Genomic DNA, 27,856 nt, shown 5'->3' with positions numbered 1-27,856 from the left:
CAAACAATGACATTCAGGAGAAATCCTTTTATTACTAAAGATGCATGCTTTGATGTGAATGGTGACTTTCATTTGTAAACCGCTGTATGATTCCTCTGAACTCATACAGCTTCAGAGAGACACTGTAATTTACACTAAAGGTGACCTGCAGTGTTTTTATTCAAATTCTTTGTCTTACTGGCAGAAAATCAGACTTTTCCACAGTGTAGATTTCAGACAAATCCCTCTACATTTCCACAGATCTTCACATCATTACTGCTCAGTAACAGTTCAGTGCTCAGCTCAGGCTGATGGAGCTGCTCCTTTTCTCCTTCCTGTTAGAGCCTCGAGCTTTCAGTGCCTTCAAGATCTTCAGCACTCGTAGAGGCTTCAGTTTGCGCCCAAAACTCAACAGCTGGGGTCTGACCTGTCTGTAGAAGTCTGGAGAGACAGAGAGAGAATGAGCTAAACACCAACTGCTGTCATTTAGAAATCACACTGAAATCTGCCACTAGATGTCACTGTAACTGAGGTTTACCTTTTTCTAACTGAAGTTTAAGGCAAACCAATATGAAGCATCTCCTCCTCTCAGATAGATTAATACATGCTTAGCCCAGTACGATCCACTGTGATGTCTAGGCATCAGGCAGGTTTTAATTAATGACAACATAACATCAATCCACTGGAGACTCTGTGTTACTTTGGAGACAAAATTGAAGCAGAGCCCAAAAGTATGCCATAAGCATGACTGTAACTTTGTATAACGTTTTCCATTTTTAAAATAATCACTAAAACTATGAAATAACACATATGGAATTATTCGGTCACCGAAAAGTGCTACCCGAAACCAAAATATCTTCTATTTTAGAGAGTTCAGAAGTCCCTCTTTGCCTTGATGTAGCTTTACACACTATTGGCGTTCTCTCAAGCAGATTCATGAGGAGCCAAATGAGATGCTCACGTCAAACACTGCTTAGAGGGGAGTTCAATTGATTTTAAAAATCAGTGCATGATTCAACTGTTAAGAAAGTGTAAACAAAGTGATTCAGAGTGGGCTGATGTAAAATGATTCATTAAACAGGAACAACCTACAACCTACATGTCTTCTGAGTTTTCATATGTAGTATGGATAGAGGTAAAATAGTAGTAAATAGTGGTAATGGTGGATCTTTGGCGACAATGTCCCAGGCATAAGGAAGTGCATTCATAACCATTTTATGCAATAAATTGCTGTGATGGAGCTTTCATGGCATTAAACACTTCAGATGTCTGGTTCCTGTCACCACCACTGTGAACAATTCTGACTCTATGTGTTTAACTAGATCTGAGCTTTTCACACCAAACCTAAATGACTTTATACTTTAACCATTTACACACTCACAGACATTTTCTAAACTGCTTATCCTTCTAGGTCACGGGGGAGCTGGAGTCTATGCCAGCGGTTATTGGGCGGAGCAGGATACACCTTGGACAGGTCACTTTAACCATTTAATTATATAGAAATTTTGAAAATTTGGTGTCATATATTCCCTTTGTGATATATAAGTGAGACAAATAGATAACAGCAGAAGCACTGAAACATTGCAGTGTGTGCATGTAAACAAATCTCTCACCTCTCTTTTTGATTACAGCATCCAGCAAATCATCCTCCTCCTGCTCCCTAACACACACAGAGACACAACAACAACAGCAGCAACAATAATAAAACATCAAAATACCACAATCTATGATTTTATTCATTTGGGCCAACGCAGATATTTGATATTTTTCATATATTTATCTGTTGAAACTGGAATTACATCTACCTGGACTAGCATTAAAGAGAAATATTACAAATGCAGTAAAATTAATAAAATTTTAATTTTAGCACAAAATTTCATTTAAACTTTTACACGTTTCATAAACCTGATTATTGATCTGCATATCGCTGTAGTGCATGTGTGTTGCTGAGTGTTAAAGAAATATTTTTTCAGTATTATTACTTTTTTGCTATAGTTAATGTTAGAAGTAATGGAACTGTATCTTTGACTCATGATTTTACTTCTGAAAGACCTAAGAGGCATAGGGAGGGTGACATTGGAATGCTGCTCCCCAGATATAGGGACAATTTTGAGATAATATTTTTCTCAAAGACATTGGACTGGTGTGCAAATCCAAAATGCATGAAAATAGTCACCTGTTTTATTTTTTATACAATGTGTACATTTGCTTGAATTACTGAGTCCCATACTCTTTATATAAATGAGTTAACTGGCTGTTCTACATTGACTCAATTCAGATCGCAATCATTACGCAGCTCAATGACAAGCTGAGTTAATAAACAAATTCCCTGGATTACAGGATAAGAGGTCACACCCCTCTGACCATCAAAATCAGAAATGAGACACGGCTCTCGTGTGAAATGCAGCACAAATGCATCATTTTGCACTGGCCTTGTGATGATGTTTCTGACCTCTGTCTGTCTTTCTCCTGGCTGCTGATGATGTCATCCCGCTGCTCAATGATGGCCACAAGCTCAAAGGTCAACTTCTGCTCTCTGATCTCATCATCCCGGGTCCATTCTTGCTCTAACACATGCACACAAACAGGGGATGAGAAGAGTGCTGAAAGCAAAACTTCAGCCAAAACTCAAATTTACCCAGTCTCCCCCTCTTACCCCAAATCAGATGTATTAAATCAGCCAAGACATGCTACTACTACTGTTTATAACATAATAGGGAAAAGAGGAGTCTGGAAATGCTTCAAAACCCAAAACTTCACAGTGCAGACGGACAATAAACCGTAATATACTGTGATAGCAATCATTTGGATGTACAGTGGGTTGCAAAAGTATTCAGCCCCCTTGAACTTTTCAACCTTTTGCCACATTTCAGGCTTCAAACATAAAGATATGAAATTGTAATTTTTTGTGAAGAATCAACAACAAGTGGGACACAATTGTGAAGTGGAACGAAATTTATTGGATATTTTAAACTTTTTTTAGAAATAAAAAACTGAAAAGTGGGGCGTGCAATATTATTCAGCCCCTTTACTTTCAGTGCAGCAAACTCACTCCAGAAGTTCAGTGAGGATCTCTGAATGATCCAATGTTGACCTAAAAGACTGATGATGATAAATAGAATCCACCTGTGTGTAATCAAGTCTCCGTATAAATGCACCTGCTCTGTGATAGTCTCAGAGTTCTGTTTAAAGCGCAGAGAGCATCATGAAGACCAAGGAACACACCAGGCAGGTCCGAGATACTGTTGTGGAGAGGTTTAAAGCCGGATTTGGATAGAAAAAGATTTCCCAAGCTTTAAACATCTCAAGGAGCACTGTGCAAGCGATCATATTGAAATGGAAGGAGCATCAGACCACTGCAAATCTACCAAGACCCGGCCGTCCCTCTAAACTTTCAGCTCAAACAAGGAGAAGACTGATCATAGATGCAGCCAAGAGGCCCATGATCACTCTGGATGAACTGCAGAGATCTACAGCTGAGGTGGGAGACTTTGTCCATAGGACAACGATCAGTGGTACACTGCACAAATCTGGGCTTTATGGAAGAGTGGCAAGAAAAAGCCATTTCTCAAAGATATCCATAAAAAGTCTCATTTAATGTTTGCCACAAGCCACCTGGGAGACACACCAAACATGTGGAAGAAGGTGCTCTGGTCAGATGAAACCAAAATCGAACTTATGTTTGGCGTAAAAGCAATACAGCTCATCACCCTGAACACACCATCCCCACTGTCAAACATGGTGGTGGCAGCATCATGGTTTGGGCCTGCTTTTCTTCAGCAGGGACAGGGAAGATGGTTAATATTGATGGGAAGATGGATGGAGCCAAATACAGGACCATTCTGGAAGAAAACCTGTTGGAGTCTGCAAAAGACCTGAGACTGGGACGGAGATTTATCTTCCAACAAGACAATGATCCAAAACATAAAGCAACATCTACAATGGAATGGTTCACAAATAAACGTATCCAGGTGTTAGAATGGCCAAGTCAAAGTCCAGACCTGAATCCAATCGAGAATCTGTGGAAAGAGCTGAAAACTGCTGTTCACAAACGCTCTCCATCCAACTTCACTGAGCTCGAGCTGTTTTGCAAGGAAGAATGGGCAAAAATTTCAGTCTCTCGATGTGCAAGACTGAGAGAGACGTACCCCAAGCCACTTGCAGCTGTAATCACAGCAAAAGGTGGCGCTACAAAGTATTAAAGCAAGGGGGCTGAATAATATTGCACGCCCCACTTTTCAGTTTTTTATTTCTAAAAAAAGTTTAAAATATCCAACAAATTTCGTTCCACTTCACGATTGTGTCCCACTTGTTGTTGACTCTTCACAAAAAATGTCAATTTCATATCTTTATGTTTGAAGCCTGAAATGTGGCAAAAGGTTGAAAAGTTCAAGGGGGCTGAATACTTTTGCAACCCACTGTAGATACCTTCATATGAAAGTCTGAACTTTTTGTTTAATTTCAACTTCAATATGCTGTGCTAGTCAGCAAAAATAACCCTTGGCAATTATTTCCAATTATAGGCCTCACTTGTTGCGAATGGGGAGAGAGCCAAGTTTACGTTAAACACATTTGAAATCCTCTCCTTGGATCACCACCTTACCGTGGTGGAGAGGTTTGTGTGCCTACATGATCCTAGGAGCTATGTTGTCAGGGGCGAAAGCTCCTAGTAGGGTCTCCCAAGGCAAACAGGTCCTAGGTGATTGGACAGATAAAGCATGATCCAAAAAACCCATATGACGGAGACCATCAGGACCCAGTTTCCCTCACCCAGATTATGGTTACCGGGGCCTCACCCTGGAGCCAGGCCTGGGGGAGGGATCCACGGCGAGCACCTGGTGGCAGGACCTTTACCCATGGGTCCTGGCCAGGCTCAGCCTGAAAGAACTACATGGGACCACTCTCCCATGGACCCAGCACCTGTGGGAGAGGTGCTTATGGGGGTCTGGTGCAATGTGGATCGGGTGGCGGCCGAAGGTGGGGGCCTTGGCGTTCCGATCCTCGGCTACTGAAACTGGCTCTTGGAACATGGAACGTGACCTCTCTATCAGGGAAAGAGCCTGAGCTAGTGTATGAGGCTGAGAGATACCAACTAGATATAGTTGGGCTCACCTCAACACATGGCAGGGGCTCTGGAGCAGACTCTCTCGATAGGGGTTGAACTTTATTCCATTCTGGCGTTGTCCAGGGCGAGAGGCGTCGGGCAGGAGTGGGCTTACTCATAGCTCATAGGAGAGGGAGGCCTGGGCCTCTTTGCTTAGGCTGCTGCCCCCGCGACCCGGACTCGGATAAGCGGATGACGATGGATGGATGGATGGATGGATGGACATTTGAAATCACTAGTAAGTAGTAGTAAATACTGCTGAAACAGCTTGTAGCATTTGACTTAAATAGAGCACAAAACTATAAAGTACTCTGTACTGTTGTGTAACTGTTATTGGCATAGTCATTGGTTTACGCATGACTAGACAAAAATGTGTGTATGTGTGTGTGTATGTGTATGTGTGTGTGTGTGTGTGTTGTTACCTGGTTTGTTAAGGAGGCTCCTGAGTTGAAACTCAACATCTGCCTGCGTCTGCTCCAACTCCTGCTGCTTCAAACTGTAGCACACACACACACACACACAAAACAATATTTATACAAACTGTTTTTTTCTGTGATAATGTTATGAATGCACCACCGGGCAGCTTTGTACTGATGTGAGTGTGTGAGTGTGTGTGTGTGTGAGTGTGTGTGTGTGTGTGTGTGTGTGTGTGTGTGTGTGTGTGTACTCACATATATACTAGTTCAGCGTCTCTGCGCACCAGCGTGTGTTTCTCGTGTATGAGGGTGAACCAATCCACCAACAGCTCTTCCTCCTGCTTACCTACATCACATATTTACATACTGAATTTATTTACTTATACAAGAGAAACACATCTTCTAACTTTAGTGCTCACTAGTACATTATACACATTACAGTTGAAGGATGAGTGAGGCAGTGACTTTTCCACTTTACCAATTACACACACACACACACACACACACACACACACACACAAATTCCAGCATTATTATCATTCATAAAAATTATGACTAAATGAAAACTAGCAGTGAAAAACAATTTCTTAAAACTAAATAGTAGTAATGAAATAGTATATAGTAGAATCAGTAGTACTAAGAAAAAGAAATAGGAAATAGTACTAGGAAAGATCATATCTTAAATACTCAAGAGATGGAGAAATCTTAGAGTATAGCTGCATCTCAGCTGAACATAATTTAGCATCTTAATTTATCACCAAGAAAGTAACAATATTCAAATCCAAGTGGAAATTACGGCTTGGTTTCTGACAAGATAATCACTATAATACTAAAAACTAAAACTGAAGTGTGTTAAATGAGTTTTTGGAGTGACAATGAAGCAGCAGAATCCAGATATGGGAAGCAGCCAGGCCAAATGAATTAGTTCTTTGTTAAAAAATGTTAAATGATTTCTAAAATGGGCAGCATGAACCAGACCAAGCGTGCAGTTGTGAATCTTCTTTTCCAGCTCCTCTCCTCGCCTCTCTAGCTCCTGCAGTCTGTCCTCCAGTGCCCCCTGCTGCCTCTGCAGATCCTCTTCATGCATATAACCTTCTTCCTGAACCTGATACACACAGCATGGTTTACTGCATTTAAATAAATACAAACACAACTTAATGCAACCTCATAGAGCATAAAGACTAGTGTTATATTCCAGTCTGAAGCAAACTTCAGATATCAAACTCTCAAAATGTCTTGGCTGATCGACAACAAATAAGGTAATGGATGAAATGTGTTGATGTGATTTTGGCATTCCTTTAAGACATTTGGTTTCATTGTAATAAAACCATGTATCAATAAAAACTGTATTTTTTCTAAAAAATACCAGTCTGTCCTGTTGTGCTCTTTACTTTTGCACCTGGGCTAGATTTGTTGGAAAATCTGTCTAATCTGACAACACACACACACACACACACACACACACACACACTCACACACACACACACACACACACACACACACACACACACACACACACACACAGTTATATCTGTAAGGTCCTGTACAGCCTGTACAACCTGTACAGCAGTGTTACCCAACCCTAATTCCAGAGTACCCCAGTTCTACACATTTATGGACTGATCTCATAATTCAAATTAACACCATCTCAAATTATCATTCTACATCCTACTGTGATCCAGAAATGGACCACAATTTTTAAGCATGTAAGGCTGTATAGCCCTTTTCCTATTCAACCCATTATACCAAATACAAGCCTACAAAACACTAGTGGATGCCTCAATGAATGCAAGTGAACATGGCTAAATAGCTAAAACTGTTAAAAATATTTCTAGTTATTCATGCAAGAACATCTTTTAATTTTATGAAAGTACAAGAGCATAATGCAAAAATAATCAATAGTTTTCAGTAATCAAAAGTCATTCAGTACTGGATATTTGGAAATCTGCTCAGCTGTTTGGCTGAGGAAATTGGTTCTCACCAACTGACCTTATCAAACATATCAAACATCAAAAAAAAAACCCATTAGGTGCACTCCGTTTATCTTTAGCGTCTCGCCTCTTTTTACATAATACTAAGAATGGAGAAATCAGCTTAAATTAAGTGTTGGCAGCACTTTTATGCAAATTGTTATGCAGCCTATCTACAAAAAATCAGAGAAACTGTTGTTGCTGTCTTTATTGATGACAAATTGTCACTTGTGTTTTCAGAACATACATTTCTCACCTTCCTCCTAATGAGAGGGAAGCCATGGTCTGGAGCACTGGCTTGAGTGCTAGTGGGAATTGTAGTACTGTGACTGAAAGAGTCAGTGGGCGGAGCTTTACGGTTGAAGGGGTTTTCTTGACAACTCTTCTGCTAATGAGACATTGGACAGACAAGAATGAATATAAACTTAGAAATTTGTGTTTGGTAGATTATTACTTTGTTGTAACAATGCTTCTTGGCAATAAATCTTATACCGTTGGAAAGCCTGTTAATTTCCCTTTTAAATGGTGCCACATTTGTAAGGAACATGCTTTTGTGGGATGAGCAGTAAAGCTGAGTATGTGGGTTGCGCCCATGAAAATTTGCCAAATCCTCTTTGCTAATGCCAATGAGCTTATTCTGCCATTGACTCATTTGGTGTTTGATGGACTGGATGACTGAAGTTTAAATAGAAACCAGTCATATTGGTAATTTAACAATTCATTCATTTAACAAACGGGAGCCTCAGTAGCGTGTGGAAGAACCATACACAGCCACAACAGCCGGTCACCTCCCAATAATGCTGGTCACCAGCCTGGTCACACTCTGCTGTGGGATGGCATCCCATTCTTCAACCAACATTTGTCGCAAGTCAGCCAACGTGGTTGTGTTGGTCACTCTGACACAAACAGCTCGCCCAAGCTGATCCCATAAGTGTTCATTGGGGTTGAGGTCAGGACTGCTGGCAGGCTATTCCATCCTCTACACTCCCAAACTCTGGAGGTAGTCTCTGATAAACCCCTCTCTGTGGGGGCAAGGGTTGTCATCTTGGAGGATAGAGTTTGGTCCCAGACTGTGGAGATATGGGATTGCCACTGGTTGCAGAATTTCATCTCGATATCTCTCTGCATTGAGATTGCCTCCAGTGATGACAAGCCTCTTTTTTCTAGTGAGGGAGATGCCACCTCACACCATCACGCTGTCTCCACCAAAAGATGTTACTCTATCGGTGCAGCAATCAGCATAGCGTTCTCCGCATGTTCTCCACACTTTAACCCTACGAACCAAGTGCCATAGGCAGAATTTGGACTCATTGCTGAACATAACGTTCCTCCACATGTTCAGGTTCCAGAGCACATGTTGCCAACACCAGCGCAAACAGGCCTGATGGTGAAGGGCAGTCATGTCAGGCCTCCTGGCAACCCGATGAGACCGGAGATTGGCTGTGTGCAGTCTGTTCTGGATTGTCTGGACAGAGAGCCGTCGGCCATATCGTCCTGCAAACCTTGACTGCAAATCTGTAGAAGACAGCCCACGGTACCCAAGTACTGACAGGGTGAGGAAACGATCTCTTTGGGTGTCATCTTCTTAGGACGCCCACTTCTCTGTCTCTGACATCCCCCCATATATGGTACTAGGGCTCACTCCAAATAATGCCGCAACTCCAGCTTGCAGTTGCCCTATCACAGGGGCCCTATGCAGATCAGTCAAACGTGGCATGCCGATTCTTGGAGCAGACACCTACTGACCACTGTAGCAGTGCCCATGCTCACAGGTGGGTACTGGGGGTACCGGAAGGTCAAAACAAGTGTCAATAGCAACAGCAAAATAAGCTGTTTGGCAATGGCAGAGAAGATTTGGCAAATTTTTCATGGGCACAACCCACATACTCAGCTCTGCTGCTCATCCCACAAATGCATGTTCCTTACAAATGTGGCACCATTTAAAAGGGAAACTAACAGGCTTTCCAACTGTATAAGATTTATTGCCAAGAAGCATCACTACAACAAAGTAATAATCTACCAAACACAAATTTCCTTACTTTTTGTGCTACGTTTATAAAGCAGCATATACAGTAAGAGACTAATGTCTAGCCTCTATGCAACAAGTATATATGACAATATATTTGGCTAAAAAATGTGAATTGTTAAAGACAAGTGTGATGACAAGGTCTGCAGCAAGTGTGTGATGATTTAGACATGCAGTTTGCACCACACTATATGGTGGGCATAAGCTTCCGATACTTGGTAGCTACATTGGCCTAGTAGCTGTACATCAGAACTAAAGACAACTTTAGTTGTAAAAGTGTCAACTGCTTTTTGTTGCTAACTGATGTCAAAATCAGGGTGTTTCCTTAAAATGTGCTTACCTTCGTTTTAGTAGGTGGTGGTATTGATGGTAATGATGATGATAATGATGAAGCTGAACATCTCTTCTCACTGGAGGATGCCTGAGACAGTGGATAGCTTGCTCTCACCCCATTGGCTGGGAGATGTGATGAGGCGGGATTATCAATACTACAAGGCTTGTGATTGGATGAAGCGTTTGCTAACTCAGGGCTACACTGAGGGAGGCTGTGCTGTTGAGTTTGGTTTGTTTTTAGCCTTTCACTGGCTGCTAAGTGTGAACTAGATGCTATTTCTGACTGTTGTAAAACTACTGCTGATTCTAATTTCGCCTCTGCTGGGTCACATGTCTCTGGAGCTAAATCAGGAACACTGAGTAAACTAGCATTCTCAGGGAAACCTGACACAGTAGGGCAGCTGCATGCCTGGGATACGTTAGCCACCCAGCTGAAGTCTGCTACACTGCTAACATCAGCCACACTGCACTCAGTCTGAGCAGAGCAGGGTTCGACCTTACTCAAGGAGTCTGCTAAACATGAACGCTTTTCATTCAGAGGACGAAGTTCTAGTGGTGAATCAAGTAAGCTATGGGTTTGGGTTGCAGCACAAACATCTTCAGAAGATACAGCAGCAGGACCTAAAGACAGCACTTCTAAATTAGCAATTAAACCCTCATCTGGCTTGGAGTCTTCAGAATCATCAGTACTTATCCCTCCATCTTGAGTACTTAGATATCTATTAGTCCTAGACACTTCACAAACATTAGCACTAGCATCTTCATTAAGTAGTTCAGAATCAGCAACACTAACATCACCCAGTCTAGAAGCTTCTGAATCATTTAGACTAAGGCTGCCTAATGCAAACTCGTGAGAATCAAGAACACCATGAATTTTTAATCTTGAGACCTCTGGAAATTTAACTATTCCAGTGGCACATTTGGAATTAACTGAAGCAGCATCTGCTAGCTGAGTAGCACTGCACCATGACTGACTGGACCTCATGATGCATGCCTTAAATGTCCCATCATTTTTGGGGCCTTCATCTTCCTCTTTTTCTTCCTCAAAGGGGTTGGATGGGGTGGTCCAGTGGCTGAGCCACAGCTGGCTGAGGGAAGGGATAGAAGCAGGGTGAGTGGTCGGAACAGGAGGAGGAGCCGGGGGTAATTTGGCCCAGGGGCCAGGCTGGATTAGTTCCATCCATGGATGATCTCTGGGCCTATAACTTTCACTAGAGGCTGGCGTGTGTTTACATGCGTGAGATGAAGAGAGAGAGAGTGTGATGAAAACAAAAAAGATAAAGAGGAAAAAAACAGTAAGGTCAAAGTCCAACTGCAAACAACAACAAAAACAGAATTAAAGTGACACTTTAATTCTATTAAAGTACTTTTGTGGGTAGTGGATTTAAAATTTTTGCATGTGTCTGCCATGATTTTAATGCCCCTTGGGTCATGGATTTGACATCAATACAACAATAACTCAGAGGTAGTTGTGTTGTTTTGCTGCTGCTACTGCTAATTATTTAAATGTAATTATGTAAATTCACAATTAATTACATAGTTTTTTACATAATGAATAATATTCAGACAGCCAACACTGACAGGTCCAAGCCTGCACATCTCAGTTTGTGATAATCTACTGTGACCAAATCACAGTAACAATGTAATTCACTATGGCATATGACCTTTGCGTTTAAGGGAAGGTAAAATACAATGTATTGTACTGTATTTAATTGTATCACAGCATATTGTATTATATTGTATCACTATATCATGACTGGCATGTTAGGTTATAGCTAGTGTGTTAGTGAGGCTAGCATTATCTTGTGGTTAGAGCGTTAACTAGAAGCCACTGCTTGTTTTTGTTATAATGAAAAATGCATTGAATCGTGACACCACTGTATTGAATCAAATCAGTTCCTGATTTCTGTAAATTGCTACACCACTGTTTTTTTGTTACTAAAGTAACCAAAGAAACTGCAGGAACCTTACAGTTGTCAGAGGGACAGTGTTTAGCTCTGGAGTGCCGTCTCCTGGGTGGAGGTTTTGGTCGTTCTCCTGCTTCCCTTTCTGAGCACGGAGAGAAACCAGCTCTTCCATCAGTCTGAGAATGACCTGCAGGTTTATCCTCCATTCGGTGCTGAAGCCTATCCCAGCTGTCATCGGGCAGAAGGCAGGATACACCCTGGACAGGTCGACAGGTCAGACAGACATACACAATCACACACACACTCACACCTAGGGGCAATGCAGCATGTCCAATTGGCCTAACTTCATGTCTTTGGACTGTGGGAAAAAAACGGAGGAACCCCACGCAGACACTGGGAGAACATGCAAACACAGAGAGGACTCTGGTCGCTCGGCCGGTGAATCAAACCCAGGCACCTCCTTGCTATGAGGTGACAGCACTACACACCGCACCACTTATATACATATATATGTGTCTGGCAGCTTGTGTGTGTGTGTGTGTGTGTGTGTGTGTGTGTGTGTGTGTGTGTGTGTGTGTGTGTGTGTGTGTGCGTGTACACACACACACACACACACACACATGGGCCACGGCTCATCTGCTCATTGCTTTATCAAACAATGCATCACTCAATATTCCAGTACAAAACAGTATAAGAAATTTGTCTATTCTAGCAACAGTAGCTAACAAAAAATGAAAAAATCATGGGTGGGGCATAGGGAGGTCAAACAAAGAGAGAAATCTGAGGGTAAACGTGTACCCTTTTAAAAAATCTCTTTTAATTTATAATTTACATAACAGAGTAGACATGATCAGAATATCAGCTGCTGAACTGAACTGACTGGTCTGAACAAAATGAATGGAAATTCAGTGCTACTTCTGACTGTAAACACACCTTCAGTAACGTTACTCACCAGTGTGTTGTTCTTGTAGTTGATAATGTGTAGAAGGCTGTAAATAGCGTTTGAAAGGAGGCAGGCAGGGAGCTGTAAACACAGCCGCTTACTCTTCTGTCATTTCACTCAGTGTCATGGTGAGGGTCTTAAAGTCACAAAACTCTCTTTCACAGTGCAGCCAGTTCAAGTCCAGCACCTTTTTAGCACCAACTCTAGTTCTTTGAAGATTCACCTAGTGAATATTTTTGCTAATTTTTATTTCTGCTATTTAAACATTTTATTGTTTTCACAATATATACCACGTATAAATAAATATCACAGATTCTATTCAGAGGTGTGGACTCATATGACTTGGACTCGTATCTGATTGTAGTCACAGATTTCATGACTTGAGACTCGACTCAAGAAAATTGAGAAGGACTTGTGACTCCGCTTTGACTTCTACACCAACAACTCGGACTTTGACTCGGAATTCAGCTTTATAACTCAAAATGGAGGAAACGTGGAGAGAGTCTAACTGCAGACTGTTACACTGTTGGTTCCTTTGACGTGAATAGATTAAATTCCTGCCGTAAATCTGATATACAGCAACGTCATAATGTAAATGTATATATAAATATATATATATATATATATATATATATATATATATATATATATATATATATATATATGTACAGTATACAGTATGCCTGTCAGGGTTATCTGTATAGCGTGGATTTTGTATTTTAGTTGGAAGGGTAAAAAAATTATATATAGCCGGAACATCCTGTCATTAAAAGGTTACAGTATTGGCAACCACTAACATTCTCTCATTAAAAGGCTACAGTATTGTTACCACTACTCAGTGTTATGGCCTTAAATTAGCTGAAGACTACATACTGACTTGTTTATAACTCAAGAATTAGGACTGTTGGTTTGGCACTTGACTTGAGACTCACCTGTACTGACTTGAGCCTTGAGTGTCAAGACTTGAGACTTACTTGTTACTTGTAACTTAATGTCTTGTTCCCACCTCTGGTTCTATGACCATGTTATTAACTCTATAATGCACTTTCAGATACATGTAATGATTGTTATAAGATCAATGATTGCACAATTATTATCTAGTTGCCAGATCACAATTATTTGAGCTTTTTTTAAGGCTGAGAACAATTATTTTTGGCTGTTGTCAACTTTCACAATTGCACGTTTGCATCACCACAAACATAATTTGAACTGGGTGAGTTTTTATCCTATAAAGTTATGGACACATCATGGGTCTAACAAAAACGTCAGCTGTGGGGACAAAGCAAGACATCTGAAAGCCACTTTGCCACCTTAAGCTTGTACTGTAAAATTTTCATACAACATAAAAAAGCCCAAAGATAATTGGTTAATTGCAGTCTTTGGCAACGAACTGTCAGCTAAAATGTAATGATTGTGACAGGCCTACATGTTTATTATCATAATATAATTAATGCTTTTGTTCTTGCTTACACTTAAAATCACAGAACTGCTATATATGTTAACTACAGGTTTGTGCTAATCTGCCATAAAAACCATGCAGTCATTGGTGTCAGAAGTGTCAGTGTTCATCATTATTATGAGATGATATATCATAATTATGATCTTGTCATTATGAGAAAGTATGTTGGTACTCTCAGGGTGATGCACACACAAAGTGCTTGCAAATATTTTTGTGACAAACTGTATGTTATTGGACATTTTAATACAAATATTTTTAATGCTGAATGTGATCCATTCCTTCTGAGAAGTTGAATTTAACACAAATACATTACATAATACAGATATAGATAAAGATTAGTAATAACTGTAAAAATTAAGCCCTTTGGTATGGACATATCTTTTAATCATTGAAATTATTCATGCAATTTAACCATGAAAATTAAACCATCAAAAATTTAAATTGCAAAATTATAGATGTGGATGATTCCTGCTGGTGTACAAAAAGTTAGATTTATTCTTTACAGAATTATTTACAGTGATTTATTAATAATCCATCAGTCTCCAGACTGACAGAGTGTAACTCAGTGGTTCCTGGCCTGTGAGCCTATGCTCTGCACATTTTTATGGTTTCTCTGCTCTGCGCACCTGAACATGACCACACAGCTTGTTCATGAGTAAACGAATTGAATCAGGTGTGCTATGAGAAAAAGCACAAAAATGTGCTTAGGCTCAGCTCACCAGGACTGGGATCGGGACTGTCTGGTGTAACTGTAGACTAGAGGAACTGATTTTAACTTTTGCATCATAAGTGTCCAATAGAGGGCAGGGCGCAACATATTAACTGAAGAAAACGTGCTTCAAAGTAAAAAGACCTTGTACTTGTCCAGACGTTTAATAGAAAAAAAAACATACCACCACAAAGATTAGTTACAGTGACTTGCGTTTTAAGAAAAGGTGTTGAGTTAACTGAAAATCATTCAGAGATGATCATATCTGAGCAATTAAATCTGTCTTGTTCAAACATCCTTATGTAAGGGTTAGACGTAGGGCTAAACAAGGAGGACTTGCATTTGGGGCCTGGTTTAATAACTTGCTTTGAAGATATACAGACACAAAATATTTAATTACATAACAAAAAGACATATGGAACTTTGATTTAAAATAAGACGAAAAAAGTTGTTAAAATTCATAACTAGCAGGAAGTCGTTTAGTTTAGGGCCTAATATATTACCTTTGGACGGAGGGACTCAAAGAGAAGGCAAACCAGGTCAGCAGCCCTACTAATATCTAAAAAGCAGAAGTGAATAAGAAGATGGACAGAGCTGAAAGAAGATACTTCTGTCCATTGCAAATGACCTTGAAATATTTTTGAATGTCATTAATATAATTACAGTATATAAAGCACTGGATTAAAAGAATTTCAAGTGATGGACACTCCTCATAATATTACATGTAATTGTGCTACTGCTATTTAAGTTTACTGCTTGAAGAAATAATCCAACACTGAATACATGAAAATATCAAGTGATGTGAAAAAGGATTTTTATGACATTATTTCTTGTATATGTTATGAAATAAAGCAGCTTTGACTTTTAAGTGTTAACTTCTTTTGGAGTCTTGGATAGCTGTGTGCAAGAATGACACAAACAAAGAGAGAAACATTAAAATGGCTCATGTTTATCCATAAACTTTAATGGGCGGCCAAGTGGAGTTTACAGTACATTAATGAACATAAAAACTTGCTCTATTATTTTAGTATGTTCATAGAGTAGTGCAATTAACATTGAAACTTAGTAACTTGTTTAGTTTACTTTAATTATCTCTTTACACACTGAAAAGTAACGTAGGAAATAGATAATAAGTAAAACATATTAACTATCAAGGGCAGCAAAGACAGAGAGAAAAAGTCCTATGTACTTAAACATCAGGGGCTCATAGTTTGCTCATAGTTAACCACTGATAGATACAATAAACACCAAAACTAACACACTTTATGAACTACAACTAACAGGTCAAGGTGCATTTTCAATACATAGTCAGTAACAGAAAATGTTCCCTCAGTTCTGACCCAAAATACACCTGACTCAATGAATCAAGATCTTCAGGAGCATCTGAATATTACAGTCAAGTGTTTTGGAGTTTGTGGAAGATGCCTAATGACCTGCATATCACAAGCAAGACTTTTCAAACCTAATCTAACACACCTGATTCATCTACTCATAATCTTATTTCATAATGTATGTAGAACACTGTTACCTATTTTTCAGTCATGAACTGAAACCATACACTTCTTCTAGGACAAAGTCAACCTTTTTGACCTCAGCAGAACCAATCTCCATTCTGAAGCTTCCCTGGTGTCCCTTTTCCCAAGTCCTGATTTCTAAAGGAGGATCAAATTGAAACAATGCGGCAATGTCTTTGGCTTGCACGCCATTACATAACACCACTTTTACACATAAACAGTGTGGAGGTTCTCAATGAGCCAGAACAGTTTCTGTTGCACCTTCACAGATAACCAGACTGTGCTCAAGGGGTCTGTTCCCTTTGAGCCCCAGCATTTCATTGGCTTCTAGAATAAAACTAACCAGTATTGACAAATATCAAGGTAACACCATACAACAACTAGAGAAACTACTGCTACAGTTTCAGATTAAATATGTTACAGAATAATATGGACCCTTATAAAACGTATAAACTGTAAACTTTAATGAAGTCTTATTGTCATTTATTTAAAAAAAACAAAGTCTTATAACTAAGAAACATATATGGATGGCGTGTCAATATTACCAGTCAGTTGTAAAAAAATAAATAACATAACCAATTCAATTCAAGTTTTTCATATTTTAAACCTAATTCTGTCTGTGAAGTGTTACTCCACTAAAGCTTATAAACCACAGCTCCACTATGTGGGCTTCCTGGGCTTCCACAGGGACACTGAACTACATGCAGTTTTGTTTCAAAAATGGTCCTTACAGTGTTACAACAAACATAAAAACAACATCATACATTCAGATTACACACAGGTATGGGGTTTGCTGGAGCCTATCACAGCAGTCATTGGGCAGAAGGCAGGAAACACCCTGGAGAAGCTGCCAGTTCATCACAGGGCAGACACCTTCAGGTTATATCCATCCATCCATTTTCTAAGCCGCTTCTCCATCAGGGTCGCGGGGGGGTGCTGGAGCCTATCCCAGCAGTCTTCGGGCGGAAGGCAGGATACACCCCAGACAGGTCGCCAGTCCATCGCAGGGCAGACAGACAGACAGACACAGACAGTCACTCACACCCAGGGGCAATTTAGCATGTCCAATTGGCCTGACTTTGGAAGGAAACCGGAGAACCCGGAGGAAACCCACGCAGACACGGGGAGAACATACAAATTCCACACAGAGAGGACCCTGGTCGCCCGGCCAGGGAATCGAACCCAGGCCCTCCTTGCTGTGAGGCAACAGCGCTACCCACCACGCCACCGTGCCGCCCTCCTTCAGGTTATAGTATGACTTAAATATATCTAGCAAAAGTATATCTTAAATATATCTAGCACAGGTTTACCTGAGGAACAACAAAACTAAGTTTTTCAAGCCATGGCCATAATCCTAATTCAAACCTCTGCTTTAGTAGGTTTGCAACCTCTGCATTAGTCACCCCAAAGTGTCACGGTTGGCTCCTCCCAGTCCTGTCCATGTGCTCATGTTTTGGTCTTGTAACTCCGCCCCTGATTGTATTCACCTGTCCCTCATTGTTACGTGTATTTAAGCCTTGTGTTTGCCCTTTCCGTTTGCCAGTCTTTGTACCTTTGTACCTTTGTATTGTGTCTTTGTACCTGGTCTTCGTTTGTGTTAATTCTTGAGATGTCTTACCCTAAGTCTGTACGTGTCGGCTCACTGACCCTGGAATGTTCTGACTACGACCCTGGATTTGCCCCTAATAAATCTCGCTTATCTCAGCGTGTGCGTCCGCCTCCTCGCTCCGCGTTACACAAAGGCCCTTGTGTGTTCATGAACTTGCTGTAAATTCTACAATAAACTGTTAAGACTGGACAGCAGCTCTTATTAATAATAGCAAAATACAATAATATGCAGTTCTTTTATAATACATGATGTTATATATTTACTGTAAAACTTACAGCAGTTGTTTACAGTATATGTTTATCTTGTTAAATAAGCCCCATGCGTCTATCAGATCTGAACAGACGAGTATCCCTACATCCGGTGGGTCTAGATGCGTGGTTTCATTCTTGTCAGTCTTCTTGTTCTCACATTCACTAATTTGAAAGTCATCTACTTCAGAAAAGTGTTTTACTCTACCAGGACTACGTCACTAGTAAGATGAACATTTGTGTTGGGTTTCTATTCAAAACAGTCATTTAAATTTGTAGCTGCAGTGCAATACTCATGATACATTTTTAAAGGAGTGAAGTAAAGCGGGACAACATTTAATGATTTTATTAACTAGTTAAGGCTTTTATTGAGTGAATCTTCACATAAAATTGGATCTTCATAATTTAAAAAACTGTGTTACATGTGAAAACGTACAGGACCTGAACTGCCCCACAAGTGAGCCCTTGCAATGAAAAACAGTACATTATATTTTTAGTAAAAATCATAAAAGCATGGTATGATACTGTTTGATGTGCTGTATTTAAAATAAAAGACTCACTAAAACATTTTGTGAGTGTATTAGGCAGTATTTTTAAATTTCAATTTCTGCCTACATGGAAATAAAACATTTATCTCCACTGGCAAAAATGGGTGGGCAAGTGCTGCTACTTGTCATACTTGACTTGATTTAAATTTCCTTTAATATTGCATTGTGTTATGCTGTTTCTGAAACGTTTAATCAGAATTTGTGTGGTTTTATGTATTGTCTCAGACACCTTAAAAAGTCAGAATGAAAGATATGTTTACATGTGTAAAATATGTCACGAGTGTAGTTGACTGGTCAGTGTGGAAAAGAAAAAAATAGCCAAAAAACTTAGAAACAGCAACATTAGATTTTAGTCACATACAGAAAAAAACAGCATGTGACAAAAATCAAACACTGCAGTTTCTAATTTTGGCAGTGGAGATCATCCAAAACTGATTATCTAAAAAAGGGTGTAATATTATCTATCTATCTATCTATCTATCTATCTATCTATCTATCTATCTATCTATCTATCTATCTATCTATCTATCTATATATATACAGCCCTGCGGACCGCCAACCTGTCCAGGGTGTATCCTGCCTTCTGCCTGACGAGAGCTGGGACCCTTAGGGAGATGTGGCTTCAATGTATTATGCTGCACTTATTTAAATGTATTGCACAACATTTAACTTTTGGTTTCTCTAGGTGTCAATATGGGCTTTAGTTTCTGCCAACAACCGATCTCAGGACTAACTTTCTCTCTACCCTATTTATAACTAGCAAAGATAGTTTGCGTATACACAAAGCACTTCTTGTGAGTCGCTCTGGATAATGCTATTTACATTTACTGCGCATGCATATATATGTAGTCTGACACAGGCAAAAAAGCCATGTTATGTATATTGACTGATTATAGTGTCTATACCTCTAACCTTATAAATCACTTCTCCAAAAGTGTGTAGAATTTAAAATAAGCAACTATGTACCGTCCCTTATGCGCTGGAAAGGGAAGCGTACTGTGATTTGCACGCATTGACTTTTAATGTGAAATGTCATTCAGAATAGAAAGAAAGCGCTTATTGATTTATTACAGCGTTATTTATTACACTCAATTATTACGCACATCGTCTATTAACTTGACTTTTCCTGTAAACATATTTATATGTAAAGCATTAATCATGGTTAACTATTATTTTCCAAGAAACGAGGCATTATTATGAAATCCGTACTAAGCGCTGTGCGATACCAGGAAGCTGGTTTGAAAATGTAAGTAACAAATAAAGGTCTGAGCGCGTCGCGGCCCAGAGGCGTAAAGACGCACGACTCTAGTACGTTAGTGAAGTAGTTTGTTCTCCTTCCCAAAGACGAGTAATTAGACCATGATCAGACCGTTAATCGGGTTTGAAGTGTGCTTTTGGAGAAGAGTGTTCTCGAAGACCGAAGTCCTGCGTCTCCTGTGACCGGTATGAACTGCAGTACTTTACTGTCCAGCCTTACTGTCGCTTAGCCAGTGTCCAGGTTCCGCTCTGGCCCTCGATCCCTCGAAGCTTGAAAGGCAGAGACTTCTGAGATTCGTTGGAGATCACCAACATTTAATCTGGACGTTATCTATTCCCATTTGAACGGCACGGAGAAACTGGTGGTCGTGGTGGGCTTTTTTTTTTCTTTTAGCAGAAACGTTAAGTTTTTTAAGCAAATATCAGTATCAGAATAGTCCTTCTGAGTGTGTCTAACACTCCCAACTCGAGTGGTATTCGTGTGGTTTAAACTGGTGCTTATCTACCTGAAATATTAGCATTTCTTCAACAGGTTTAATATTGTTTAATAAGAGGTGTCTCACGGGGTGGAGAGCTAATGTGGGATGCTGCTTACATTTAAATTGCATCATTAATAGCCCATTATCAAAACTTAAGTGCACACAGTGTAGTATTTTAATCACTGCCTGCTAATTTTGAATAAAAAATAAAGTTATGTCTAATGTATGCACAAAATTACAGCCTTAACATTTTAGTATAGGAGTCACACTTAACATGAGCAATGATGATGTACACACACACATACACACACACACACACACACACACACACACACACACACATCACTGATTGACTGATTTTTTTTTTCCAGCCCAGTGTAGATTTTGATGGTGTTGTAGAAATAGTTTAATAGTATAAATCAGGTGTGAGCAATATGGCAAAAAAAGTCAGTACGATAATTAAAGACATTTTCATGGTACATGACAGGTAGAACTGGACCATCATTACTGTGATAAATTACATCCCAATATGTCACTTTGTGCTTTTCTGAGCATATTGTTGATATCATCAGCACTTCTATAACGCTGACCAGCCGCATGTTTCAATACACAACTTGTCCTGTTTAACTGGATTTAGCACAGTGCGGTATGTGAAGAGTAGAATGGAAGTCTTTTGTACACAAATGTTGATGCCGTTTTTAAATGTGGCTGTGTTGATTCTTTTTAGCCTGTTCCCACATATCAGATGTAAAAAAAATCAATATTGTGAAAATGTCTTATTATAATAAATCAAATCAAATCAAATTTATTTGTATAGCTTTACAGAATTTCGGAAAAGACAAAGTTTCAACAGGACTGTAAGAATGTACAGAAACCCCCTGGTGGGCAAGCCAGGGGCAACAGTGGCAAGGAAAAACTCCCTCAGAACTGAGGAAGAAACCTTGGGAGGAACCAGGCTCACCAGGGGGGACCCATCCTCCTCTGGTCAAACTACCTACAAGTGATTATATTACTAATATTAATAGCAGTAATATTGGTATTAGGAATAACTAGGAGTCTATGAGAACATCAGCGTAGGGTGGGCAGCTCGTCCAAGGCAGGTGGTGGTAGCTGGGGCGTGGGCAGCTGGTCTGAAGTGGGTAGCAGGAGGGCTCAGCAGTCAGTCGTCCTTCAGTGTCCAGCCGGACATATGGGTGGTTGTATACTCGGAAAGAAAGCAGGTAAATGGATTTAGTTTTATTCTATCCGTTTCTTATAATCTTACTGCAGTATCGTGATATTTTTGCCATATTGCCACCTCTAATAATATGCAATAATCACAATATTTTGAAACAAAGACACAAGGCACTAGTAGTAAAAATTTTAAGAAGCTTGTTCCTCGTTTTAAAATGGGACATATAAAGCTTTTCCGTTTTTCGTTCCTTTAGTGTGTTATACAGCTTTTTGTGCGTGTAAATCGTCTGCAAAGTTACAAAGCTCAAAGTACATGTTAGAGGGAGTAGCTCTCTCCCAGAGAAACCCCTTTTCTTTCTGTATATTCCACTAAGAGCTCATGTACTACTTCAGATCCTTAGAGTGCATGAAAAAGAAAAATGCAAAAAGAAAGGTTACTAAGATTAATTTATGAATATTGTTTGATAGACCCTAGAGAGAGAGAATTTTCTCACTCCCTACTTCCCCCTCCCTCCCTTTTTTTCAGTTTACCTGCTCTTGGTTTGTGTTATATAAACAAATGTACACTGCATTGCCATTATTGTTTATACTTTGATTGCAAAAGTAACAAAGAAGAACTCCTGGAATGGACAAGTTGTTCAGGGGCAGAACTTGTAGAGGCAGAACCACTCTGGTGGTTGACCAATCAGAGCAAAATTGGCAAGCGGACTGATCAGAGTACACTGGGCTCATTGGGAGGCAGGTTTAAAGACAGAAGTGCTCACAGAGCGTTTCTGACTGGGAGAGGATATAGATGTACAGTATGGAACATTAAAGCATGTAAATCTATTCCAGTAGACCCAAAAAAATTAGACATGGAAAATTAGCATAATAGGTTCCCTTTTAATAAAACATGCAGTTGGTCAGTATTCATTTACTGTTTTGATGGCTGCAACTTTATGAGTGTAGTGGCCTAACCAAAGTGAAACAAGAACAATGGGCCTCGTTCACCAAGATCTTCTTAATTTTTTTCTTAAATTTGTTCCTGAGGTCCTAAAAAAAGGCTATGTCAGATTCCTGCCATGGTCTTAAACCAAACAAGTGTTCTCATCTTGGGTGTTTCTTAGTTGTTAGGTGTTTCTTTTCTTAGTTAAGGACAAATTCCAAACAAGAAAACAGTGGTGACTGTCAGAATCTTCATAAAACCTGTGTGAGTCGGTTTTAAGTCGAAATTTCTTCTTAAGAATGGTCGGTGAATGAGGCCTATAGATGTAACTTTTTCTAGCTGGTTTTATTTTTTAATATGTCATTTTCTAATATTGTGTTTCTCTATTTCAGATGTTGCTGATCATATATAGAAAAAGACCAAGTGGAAGTGTTTTTAACCAGCTAGCTAAACAGTAAGTGAGCTATATATCTTAATTAAAGCATAATAGTAGATTATTATTTGACTTTATATAGATTTTCTTTCCTTTTTAAGTGTCAGAAGAAGCAATTGTTTCAAGAGGGAGACATAGCCCTGACATACATCGCCCAAACAGTAAGTAGGCTGTAAATCATAATAGAGCATTTTTTAAATAGCTGTTTATATGATTTTGTCTTAACTTCTTTGCTCTGCAAGTGTCAGAAGAGGAGACAGTTTCAAGAGGGAGTCCTCAAATAGATCGTCTGGACAGTAGTGAATTTTCTGTGTCCTTCATAGGATTTGGCTGTTCTTGTATCCACAGTGCTAATCTTAGGCCTTACGTTTATAAGTAAGATTATTATGGGCATGAAGCATGGGTAGTGAGGTATACAGGTAGAAAAAACATGTTTGTCATTTTAAAACATCTATAGGTTTCCCTTAATTTGAATTTATCTATAATTATTTCTCTAGTGCCCATGAGAAGGATGGTCTTGGTGGGGAAGACTGGAGCTGGCAAAAGTTCCTCAGGAAACACCATCTTGGGCAGGATGGGATTCAAAGCGGCTAAAAGCGGATCATCCATCACTAAAGAGTGCTGGAAAGAAACAGAATTGGTGGCAGAGACACAGGTGGTTCTGGTGGACACTCCGGGTCTCTTTGATACTACATTTTCAGAGAGAGATCTGAAAAGGGAGCTCAGTAAGTGCATTAGTATGACAGCTCCAGGACCCCACGCCATTATCCTGGTCATACAGCTTGGTCCATTCACCATGGAGGAGCACCTCGCTATAGAGAAGATTAGAGCCATTTTTGGTGAGGAGGCTGACAAGTACACCATGATCCTCTTCACACATGGTGATGAATTGCCAGGAGCCATTGAAGAACATCTGGAAAAAGCACCCAAGCAACTTAAAAGGCTCTTAGAATTATGTGGAAGAAGGTACCATGTCTTTGACAACAATAAAACGGATGATCGCACTCAAGTTCTAAAGTTCCTGAATAAAGTAGAACATATGCTAGCACTTAATGGGGGTGAATACTACTCTAGCGTCATGCTTCAGGAGGTTGACCGAAAGTTAAAGGCCAAAGAGAAGGAGTTACAGATACTGTATGAGCACAAGCTAAAGATGCAAAAGCAAGAACTGGAAGAAAGATTCAAAGAAGAAAGAAGAATTTTCCTGGAAAAAGTTGAAAATCTAGAAGCGTCAAATCAAGAGTTAAAGCAGTTAATTAAAATTCAGGAGCAGGAGCTGAATGAATATAGACGCTTTTATAATAGGAAGCGTAAATGTGTTAGAGAGGAAGCAGAACAAACAGAAATTAGTGAAAATATAACAACGGAGATATCTTGTAGATTGAAAAACATAATATGAGGTGGCATGGTAGTTAAATAGTAGTCCAAATAATATGTAAAATCCATGGATGTACAGCATAGAGCCATTAAAAAAATAACTGCAGTATTCTGCAGCATAAAGCTGTTTCAGTGAAATATTTCATGGACAAAATAGTTATTATGCAGTTATGCAGTTTGTACACTGCATTATTGAAAATACTGCAATTCTTGGTTGCCAAGGAATGGCATGAGTGAGCAGAACATAATTCTTCTTTCTGCCTATGGAAGATGTGTTCACTTATATCAATACAACAGTTACAGGTTGTTGTTGAGGTTGTTGAAAAGTTAACTCCATTGAAACAAAACAAGAAGCAGCCTAGGTGTGAAAAGTTCAAATGGCAGATCTGAAAACAAGCACTTAAGTTTCACTTTCTATTTGTTTAGGTTGTTTCTGTTAGTCATGAATTTGCTCATCACGTTCGTTAGGATATAGAAACTACCTTTTTGGCTAGTGGAAGGTTTTGACGCTTAGCCTTGGAGGAGCCTTGCCTGAGAAAAGCAGCGCGAGTGAAACCAGCATCAACAGGAACCAGCCAACACAGTCTGCTATGCGCCTTACCTATCTTCGACCGAGGGATCCTTGTCTTGCCAGCAGTGCAAAACTCCAGGCCAGGCCTGACCGCCCAGCCTCTGAGGCTGAATGACCAGACCCACACCCTGCGTAAGCAGAGCAACGACTGCATAGTCGTGAAAAGCAGTAAAATCTGCTTCAAGAAATGCTAAACCTGTCAGTTAATTACATTAGGTTAAAAAAGCTAAAAATAATTCTCCAAATTTTCATATTTTTTTGATAAGTTGACCACAGATAAAACCACCTAGACAACAAATAAAGGATAAACATGCCTGTTGCACAAAAATATTCTAAAAGGTTAAGCAAAATTTAAATGTACACTTACTGTATTAGGCACAAATACCATTTCATCTTTTTTCCATTGATCATATTATGTGTGTTGGATAAAGGCAAAACAACCAGTCCATCCCTACTCTTTTCAACTTTAATGCCCTTAATTGTTATTTCTGGTGGATGTTCCCCCATGATGTCACTACACATAAACTTATGTATACTGACTGTTGTAACATCAGCTCTTTAATTGTTGGCCATGAAATGGTGCATATACTATTTTATTTTATTATCTTAATACATATTAATAGTTTTTTTAGGTAAATGTATACTTTTCTATTGTTTGAACTGGCAATTTTATTTTTATTTTTTTACAGTCTATAGTAGAGGCGCACTGGAATGTAGAGGAAAGGCTGTAAAACCCTGTAAAATTGACCATGGGCTCAGCCCCTGATGTTGTTACAGTCTAGTGACGCCCTGCCTCATGTCTGATACCTTGGTTTATTTTGATCAGATGTGTTATGTTGTGATTATGATGATCCTGACCTTGTTGAGCGTTGTGTTTATTAGTGGTTATAATAAACTGTAGCTCTGGATCAAGTGAGTGAGAGAACTGTTCATTCACCCCCTCTGTTTCTCCTGTGACTTCCTCCTTCAGTCCCTTATTACCGGTATACATTTTGTTTGTTTGTTTTTGTCTTCCCCACCTTTTGGAGGCATATGCTTATATATGTGGTGGAAGTGGTGTTAAAAATAACATAATTGAAATTTAATATGAATTCAACCAAAAACCCTGAAATATTAGACACAGCTCCATAAGTCAGAATGTACATTTACACAGTTGATGTAAGATTAAATAATACTTTTCCATTATCATTTCTCTGATTTTTTTCCCCATCCTGTTTCATATTTGCTCTGCATATGTAAAACAGCTCGTCATGAGACAAATTTTCAACATTTGAGAAACCATATTTCAGTAAGGTTTTACTTAGAATTTGTATAAAACAGATTCATGTTTACTTTGTATATCATTAATGTTATACTACATTTAAAAAATATGCATTTTATTTTAAAATACTATTGTCACAGATTTTGGTCACTGGTGTTACTGGAACTCTTGCATTGCATTTTAACACAGTATGTTCAGCTCTATTAAACTGGTTACGTGGGTCAAGGCTCATCTCGGGGGAAGTCCATACTTTTTTATTATGTTTCATGAGCTAATCAATAATTTTATTTATCAGGCAGCACGAAACGTCTGTGTCACTGGTGTTATGTGCTTTAGTAGGTGCATAATTAAAATCTTGTCAAAATAATGCCATACTGTATATAATTTTTATTACTGATTTTACATAGTTTCACAAGGTCACCTGACCACCAATGAGTCAGGCAGTTTACAAAATCCTCAATTTTAACCAGAATGTCACTGGTTAATATTAATGTCATGAAATCTCAGAACACTTTAAAAACTAGTAAATACAGAAACTGGACCTTTATCAGTATTTAAGTCTGTTAGTGCTTATTTCTTCATTTTGCTACACTGGCTAGGTTAACCAAACAGAGTGCATGAGAGAGGCAGAGGCTGCACAGGCAGTGTAGAGATTCAGGTAAAGCTGTTTACTCAGCAAATTAAAAAAAAAGAAAGAAAACTACTCTCCTCAGTCCTGAGACTGGACAGTTTAAAAACAAATAATGTTTTATTTTGAAAAATGTCTTCTGCTGCCTACTAAATAACATAATACATGAATTATTTTTTAATGTTTACTGGGAAACATGTTCAGTGTCCAGTGTACTGGACAGTTGGGCTTAAGTTCATGAAATGTACAACCCCAATTCCAATGAAGTTTCAAATTCAAATGAGTGAATATTTGCAAAAAAACAATAAAGTTTATCTGTTTGAACATTAAATATCTTGTCTTTGTAGTGTAGTGCAAATCATCATATTCTGTTTTTATTTATGTTTTACACAATGTCCCAACTTCATTGGAATTGGGGTTGTAAGAGATTTTGAATAATTAACATGTTTCACTAATTATATGTTACATGAAAAAGTTTCTGAACACTTGGGACCACCTGGACTTCTGCAGGAACAGCTCCTAAAATAATAAACAATTGTCACTGGTGTTACAGATTTATGATAAGTTTTTTTTATGAAATAAAGACGGTATAAAGAGTATCTTACTTGAAATGTTAGAATAATTAATTTTTACAGATTTTTTGTCTCAGTAGTTCAATTTCCATTTTTATCATACAACAATCATATCTATCTATCTGTCTGTCTGTCTGTCTGTCTATATATATATATATATATATATATATATATATATATATATATATATATATACATTTATTGCTGCTGTTGGAAGAAATAAATACACACAAATCTTCAATCAATACAGTCACACAATGTAAGTAAAAAAAAGATTATGACAAAAATAATGCCTCGTTAAGGGTTAACATCAGCCATATGGACCTGTCAGTTGATTTAGAACAGGCATGAAATTTGGGCCCATTAAAAAGAACAGCTCTCAGGTAGACTCAGCTCTCACCAGCCGACAGACCCT

At 39.0% G+C, this 27,856-nt stretch overlaps 2 protein-coding genes across 4 annotated transcripts; one reads left to right on the top strand and one right to left on the bottom strand.

Moving 5' to 3' along the window:
• Positions 1-7: 7 nt before the first annotated feature.
• Positions 8-11,008, bottom strand: LOC108442571 (MICAL-like protein 1). The gene is made up of 9 exons (XM_037542850.1): positions 10,804-11,008; positions 9,836-9,951; positions 7,726-7,857; positions 6,478-6,604; positions 5,755-5,845; positions 5,506-5,579; positions 2,432-2,546; positions 1,593-1,639; positions 8-420 (listed from the first exon to the last, which is right to left on the bottom strand). The coding sequence occupies exons 1-9, from the start codon at positions 11,006-11,008 to the stop codon at positions 278-280; spliced, it is 1,050 nt and encodes a 349-aa protein (XP_037398747.1). The 3' UTR covers positions 8-277.
• Positions 11,009-19,988: 8,980 nt separating this feature from the next.
• On the top strand, positions 19,989-25,896 carry LOC108412960 (GTPase IMAP family member 4-like). 3 transcript variants are annotated; one of them, XM_037537124.1, is made up of 5 exons: positions 19,989-20,011; positions 22,992-23,053; positions 23,134-23,193; positions 23,275-23,328; positions 23,530-25,896. In XM_037537124.1, coding segments are annotated over exons 2-5 (1,017 nt in total). In that variant the 5' UTR covers positions 19,989-20,011; positions 22,992-23,052; the 3' UTR covers positions 24,432-25,896. The 3 variants fall into 3 exon arrangements, with proteins under 3 accessions (XP_037393021.1, XP_037393012.1, XP_017540703.2); XM_037537115.1 differs by lacking the exon at positions 19,989-20,011 and adding an exon at positions 20,018-20,208; XM_017685214.2 differs by lacking the exons at positions 19,989-20,011; positions 23,275-23,328 and adding an exon at positions 20,018-20,208.
• The last annotated feature ends 1,960 nt before the right edge of the window (positions 25,897-27,856 follow it).

Source organism: Pygocentrus nattereri, chromosome 1 (genome assembly GCF_015220715.1).
Source record: "Pygocentrus nattereri isolate fPygNat1 chromosome 1, fPygNat1.pri, whole genome shotgun sequence".
NCBI classification, from domain to species: domain Eukaryota; kingdom Metazoa; phylum Chordata; class Actinopteri; order Characiformes; family Serrasalmidae; genus Pygocentrus; species Pygocentrus nattereri.
The sequence above is the reverse complement of the archived record's forward strand: the minus strand, read 5'-3'. Positions and strand labels throughout refer to the sequence as shown.

Excerpts from the sequence above, each read along its gene's own strand:
- LOC108442571 (XM_037542850.1), bottom strand. The coding sequence starts at position 11,008 with ATGGAACTAATCCAGCCTGGCCCCTGGGCCAAATTACCCCCGGCTCCT. Across the intron at positions 9,952-10,803 it reads GGCATGCATCATGAGGTCCA|CCAATGGGGTGAGAGCAAGC; the intron begins GTCAGTCATGGT and ends CACATCTCCCAG. Across the intron at positions 1,640-2,431 it reads CAGGAGAAAGACAGACAGAG|GGAGCAGGAGGAGGATGATT; the intron begins GTCAGAAACATC and ends TGTGTGTGTTAG.
- LOC108412960 (XM_037537124.1), top strand. Across the intron at positions 23,194-23,274 it reads TGACATACATCGCCCAAACA|TGTCAGAAGAGGAGACAGTT; the intron begins GTAAGTAGGCTG and ends TTGCTCTGCAAG. Across the intron at positions 23,329-23,529 it reads TCAAATAGATCGTCTGGACA|TGCCCATGAGAAGGATGGTC; the intron begins GTAGTGAATTTT and ends TTATTTCTCTAG.